The sequence below is a fragment of the Drosophila takahashii genome, chromosome 3R (assembly GCF_030179915.1).
Source record: "Drosophila takahashii strain IR98-3 E-12201 chromosome 3R, DtakHiC1v2, whole genome shotgun sequence".
Classification (NCBI taxonomy): Eukaryota; Metazoa; Arthropoda; class Insecta; order Diptera; family Drosophilidae; genus Drosophila; species Drosophila takahashii.
The window spans coordinates 35,243,967-35,250,194 of NC_091681.1; the positions used below are offsets into that span (position 1 = coordinate 35,243,967).

The 6,228-nt window shown below is 39.9% G+C and overlaps 2 protein-coding genes across 2 annotated transcripts; both read right to left on the bottom strand.

The window, feature by feature from the left end:
- Positions 1 to 200: 200 nt before the first annotated feature.
- On the bottom strand, positions 201 to 1,339 carry LOC108059663 (endothelin-converting enzyme 2-like). Its single transcript, XM_017145022.2, has 2 exons — positions 1,223 to 1,339; positions 201 to 974 (listed from the first exon to the last, which is right to left on the bottom strand). The coding sequence occupies exons 1-2, from the start codon at positions 1,337 to 1,339 to the stop codon at positions 201 to 203; spliced, it is 891 nt and encodes a 296-aa protein (XP_017000511.2).
- A 1,661-nt stretch (positions 1,340 to 3,000) lies between these two features.
- LOC138913593 (neprilysin-4-like) lies at positions 3,001 to 5,403 on the bottom strand. Its single transcript, XM_070217630.1, has 2 exons — positions 4,309 to 5,403; positions 3,001 to 3,923 (listed from the first exon to the last, which is right to left on the bottom strand). The coding sequence occupies exons 1-2, from the start codon at positions 5,356 to 5,358 to the stop codon at positions 3,081 to 3,083; spliced, it is 1,893 nt and encodes a 630-aa protein (XP_070073731.1). The 5' UTR covers positions 5,359 to 5,403; the 3' UTR covers positions 3,001 to 3,080.
- Positions 5,404 to 6,228: the final 825 nt, after the last annotated feature.

Here is a 6,228-nt window from a genome sequence, read left to right on the forward strand (position 1 = left end):
GTTGTAATCTGCCCCTGATCTTAAATACTTGGTATTTGTAACCCACTATAAAGTACACGTGTACAATTTAATTATAAGGTACAGGAATCAAATCCAAGGCACAAGCCCTGTTATCAAAGGCTTTGTATATTTATAATTTACAATTTATTTCGTCGAAAATATGAATGATTAGGTATTAAAAGTTGTGTTGCTCAACTGTACTAAAACAGACGACAAGTTTCGGCTGAAGGACGCATGCGAGATCCTACAGGACAGTTGAAGGCCACGCTGCTCGATAAGGAGCCCAAGATGTGATACTTTTTTAGGTTGTTCTCATACTTGTAATCGTAGCAAAGCGACTGAGCGAATCCCAGGAAGAAAAGCTGATCCGGTGACAGGTCGAGTCCTGACATCTGCTCGCTGATCTCCTCCTGGTTGTAATCCTTCTTTTGACCTTGGTAGGCGGTATATCCCAGTTGTAGTGAAGCAAAGTCAAGGATGTACCCTTCTGTGATGTTGTAGCGATCTTGAAAGCACTTGATGTTATCTTTAAACTGGGATGGCAAATCCCCCGACGAGAAGTCCACATAATCGAGGAGCTCGGTTGCAAGAACGTAACTCAAGGCGGCGAATTTCATGGATAATGGCCATGAGCGGTGGTAAAAGGGGGGTTGCAACAATACGGCCAAGTGATAGTCGTTCACCAAGAGCTTGTCATTTAAATCGTTTTCGGTTCTGAACCTAGTGATGTTGACACTGAGGCGCTGAAGATTTATTTTGGTGGCAGTGTAATTATTGTCGACTATTTCCTTTCGACCAATCAACTTGATCATTTCGTCGATCAGCAAGTTTTTCTTACTTGAGCTAAAAGGAACAAAATATTCGGAATCCACAAAAAGAGGTCCCCCAAAAGGCCAAACGGTTTCCTTCAGCGACTTTTCTAGACTATCCCGCACTTCCTTCAACTCCAACTTGGTTTCCTCAGTTAAGTACTCCTGGAAAAAGAACATTATTTATTTATCAAATCATTTGTTATTTGTTGTTCAAATAAAAAAATAAACAAATAAACAAATAAAGTATTTGGATCAAAAGAGAAAAATCCTCTAAAATGTAAGCATTTTTTAAATTAATTATAATCGTACATTTTATGTTCTAATAAAAAAACAATAAATGAAATTCAAAACGAAATTGCTTGAATGCAATATGAAATATAAGGATGTAATCGTAGGACGACAGGACTCACCGCCATAAAGAGTTTGTTGAAGAGGTACCCCATTGTGTGCTGCACTGTTGTCTCGCAGTAATCTCCTTGGCTTTTGGTGGCATTGTGTTTGGCCTCGACTGTGTAGAGCAGTTTCATGGCCAAATAATTGGCAGTGGCCTCAGGATAAGAGGCACAAATTCTCGAAGTCACTGCTTTCCACCATTATAAGCTTGCGCCAGAACTCAAACACCCCGTCGATCACTTCTCCAATTTTGTCCTCTGGCAGCTTAAAGGATCTCAGGTATCCGCGCATGCGCTCCTCGTTGAGTTGGTAAACTTGGCTGGAGTTACTGGCATTGATGTCCTGCTGGACGACGGTATCAAATCCCAGATGTACCGGTTCACTTGATTCGGCTTCAAAAGAATAATCAAAAAAGGAGTACTCGTGGATTAGACCTTCTGCCCCGTAATTGTTCAAGCCGTAGCTCATGTCGACCCAGTTAAAATCAGAGACATTCCAGGTGGCTCCATCGACAGCCGGAAATCCTCCGATAGACCGAATGATTGTGAGATATTGTGGATCAGTGGCAAGAAAGGGTTGTTGATAACCCGCCTGACAGGCATTGTAGAATCGTTGGGCCACCCTAAGTTCGCTCGTCGCATTGATAGCCTCCGCCAGATCCATCCTACCCATTAAATATTCCGTCTTGCCCACCAGGTGATTTCTGACCTCATTCAAACTGGAGATCCTAAATCGGAGCGGGGAGCTGTTTCGATAGTTTCCGCAGGCGTACTCAAAAAAGTCGTCACAAGGATCTGCACTCAAGTTCATGTAGGACTTCATGAGATCCGAATAGGACTCTAGGTAATCGGCTTTGGAATTGGTGATTGGGTTCCCATCGCTCTTCGTAGTAAATATTAGTATTAGCACGAAAATCAGTTGTCTAACCAATTTTGGGCTAGTGCCGTCTAACCCAATTTTTTGGAATAATTCCATGTTAAACTTTTAGGTGGACTTTTCAATTCAGAATTCGAATTTTTACTGGCAGCTGGTTGCAATACAAACCCCTTTTATATGCTCAACTGGAACTGATAAAGTATCAAAAAACCTTTTAGGATTATGCACCACAAAACAAAATACTTTAATATTTTTAATAAAAAAACTTGGGAGATTAAAGCCAAAAATGTTTCGAGATATGTAGAAGTGGAGGGATTTGCGGACAAACTTTCCATTGTGATAAGAGGCATAGAAAAATAACTCAAGATTGTTTAACTCCCTTGCAGATTTCACGAACGAAAAGTTTACTAAAATAGCATAAATACAAAACATGAAATAATAAACATCAAAATATGTTTTATATGAAAAGAATTAAATACTTTTACGGTATTGAAACAGACAGACGGACGGACGAACGAACGGTCAAACGGACGGAAGGACAAATGTACGGACGGACAGACAGAAGGACGGACAGACGGAAAGACGACGGACTGACGGCTATATCAACTCCCCTATTGATTCTTATCAAGAATATATATACTTATTGGGGTCGGAAACGTCTCCTTTACTGCTTTACAAGCTTTTGACAAAAGTGTATGAAAAAGCAAGAAATATAGGGTTACGACAAAGCATCCATTATTTCTTCGAATAAGAAGCTAAAATTTAATAAAGTTTTTTAACAAGAATACCAAAAATCAATAATAGATCTTTTAAATACTGGAAACCCATTGATTTTGATAGCCGTTGATATTAAAGTAATACAATTTAATTTAGAAGTTTTAGAAAACTCCCGATTTAAAACAATGAAATATTTGTGCAGCAATTTTTTATTGTTCTTATAATTTTGTAGTAGATGAAAATATTTCTTGAGTAAAAACCTTCACTCTCCTCGAAGTCACCCTACCACAAAGGACAAGTTTTGGCTACAGGACGCATGCCAGATCCTACAGGACAGTTGAAGGCCTGGAAGAAGTCTTCGTTGCTCGTCAGGGAGCCCACAGCCTTGTACTTGGCTTCCTTTTTGGACGCGGAGCACAGCAACTGAGTGGATTTGAGAAAGAAGAGCTGTTCCGGCAACAAGTCGAGTCCCGGCATCTGTTCGCTGATCTTCTCCTGCTTGGGATCCTCCAGGAGATGCTCTATGTAGCTTTGGTAGGCGGCAAACGAGAGTCGCAGTTGGCCAAAGTCTTCGACTTCACTGCCATTCCTCTGATTCTCATCCAAAATTCGGAACTTGCTGAAATAATCCACGAAGCACTCGATGCCTTGGCTATATCCCCTTTGGTGTTGGAACTTCTCCTTGGGCACAAAGCGGCCCAGCAAACTGGCGAGGCCACCAAATTTCAGGGAGTAGGGCCAAGAGGGGTCGAAGACGGGGGGTTGAAAGAATGTTGCTAACAGGGTGACGTCATCCAACAGAGAGTGCTGCGAACGGGAGGAATTGTAGAGTTCCTGGGCGTGACGAGTGCTGAATCGATCGATGTCGACAGTGAGGCGTTGCAGATTTATATTGGTGGCTGCGTAACTATCGTCGACTATTTCCAAGCGGCCTATCTCCGGAATTATGCGATCGGCGAGCAATTTATACTCGGCCAAGTCGAATAAGGGTTCTGTCTTGGGCAGCTTTTTCGCCGGATCCTTCGAGTCCAACCAATCAGCTTTGTCCAGCGATTTTTGAACGGTCTTCCGCAGTTCCAACATAACTTTAACAACTTCCAACTTTGCCGTCTCAGTAAAGTGCTCCTGTAAGAAAATTATATATATTTAATTATTTATTTTAATTGCTAAATTTTTGAGTTATTTATATAACAAATTATGACCTTGAGTTCGCAAAAATCTTTACATGTATGTTAAATACAGGTCAAGTCAATCATTAATACAAATTATTTGTTTATAAATCTAATATTACATATATTAATATATTAATATTACACAAACGATGATCGATTTTACGTTAAGTGGTTTCAATCGATACGCTCGAAATGTAAGCAATAGGCCAGTTCGAATTTTGAATATGACATCTCCCTCCCACTCATGTAACTTTAATCGCTATCTAACTCTTTTTCTAATAGAGAGAGAGAAAAATCGTTTTTGAATGGTAAAAACGATGTGCCTACATGACACTTACCGAAAGCAAGAGTTTGTTGAAGAGGAACGCCATGGTGTACCGCATTGTTTCTTCGCAATAATCCTGTTGGGTTTGGGTGGCATTGAGTCGGGCATCGAATGCGTACAGCAGTTTCATGGCCAGATAATTGGCGACGGCCTCGGGATATTTTGCACACACCTTGTCGATATCCACAAAGTAGGAATTACACCTGGGGTTTGGGTCCTTGGGTAGATTCCCGTTCCAAACGATCTGGAAGTAGTTGTTCTCGAAGATTTCGCAGTTTCCTGGGAGAAACGTTTCTTCCACCTTTACAGCCTCTCGCCAGAAAGCAAAAACCCCATCGATCACTTCTGAAATTTTATCCTCTGATAGCTTGAAGGATCTCAGGTATCCGCGCATGCGCTCCTCGTTGAGTTTGTAGGTTTGGGAGGAGTTGCCAAGGAGGATGTCCTTCTCAACGGGGGTGTCAAAACCGAATTCCGGAACGTACAAATACGGTTCAAAGGGATAACCGTATATCCCTTCGTTAATTAGACCCTCTGCCCCATAGTTGGTCATGTGGGCACTCATGTTGAACCAGCTGAAGTGGGAGGCATTCCAGTTGGCTCCGTCGACGGCGGGAAAACCTCCGATCGACCGAATGAGTGCTAGATAATGCGGATCATCGGCTGGAAAGGGGGATAGAGAAGCTCCCAGACAGGCGTTGTAGAACCTTTGGGCCACCTTCAGTTCCTTCGAGACATTGAGAGACTCCGCTAGATCCATTCTGCCCAGAAATGCTTCCGTCTTGCCAGCCAGGTGATTTGTGAAGTCACCGCGACCGCGACTATTACTCCAGATCATCCACAAAAGCGGGGAGCTCTGTTTAAAGTTTCCGCAGGAGTACTCATAAAAGTCCTCACAAGGATCCACACTGAAGTTCATGTAGGACTTCATGAGATTCGCATAGGAATCTAGATAATCGGTTTTGGAATTGGTGATGGGGTTCCCATCGCTCTTCGTGGAAAATAGTAGTACAAGCACGAAAATCAGTGGTCTAAACGTGCCGATTTTTTGGAATAATTCCATGTTAATTAACCGATGATGTACTTTTCGATTCAAAACTCAAATCTATACTGTTAGCTTTGTGAAAAGTGGACCCCTTCTTATACGCTCCAATTCGAACCTAAAAAGTTTCCATAAATGGAAAGTTTTTAAGATTGAATACATTTATCTAACAAAAAATATATATATTTTATATAAAAACTTTTAAAGATTAAATGTATGGCCACGCGCTTGCAATTTGCAAAAATCCAAGGCCAAACTTTTCCATTCTGATAAATGGCATAACAAATAAAATTACTTTTTTGTATTGCCTAATCTTAAGAATAAAATAAATATTTATAGAAGAGAAAAAAACGAAAGAATTTATATTAGAATTAGAATCGTGAACATAATCGTTGTTTAATATTAAGTAAGTTGTTATTCTGGGTCATTTACACTTTATATTAAATTTAAATTATTTCCGAATTTGACAAAGCAAACTTTTGAATGCAGTTAAATATTTAAAAAGTCTCATTTGAGCTAAATTTAGTCATGTAATTAATTATTTTAAGTGTAGTAGCGCTATCTTTGTGTTTGTGTTTCAGAGCGTGATGGAAATAGTTATAGTTCTTCAAAATGGTGGAACACATAGACTTTCTAGCCACGCCCACAATAATTAAATCGCTGGTTTTACTAGTTAGGTTCAGGTAAAATTATAATATATCATTTCGGAACATAAGATGGCTTAAATCAATACAATTGATTGATCAAAGAATTTGAATTTGTTTTCTACATAGCTGTTTCGATCCCTCTACACTGAATTTACCCCAATGTAAAAGTAAAGTTTAAACTTAAAATTGTACAAAAAATTGACTAAAACAATGAATTATTTCAAAATACAAGTAAGAAAATTGT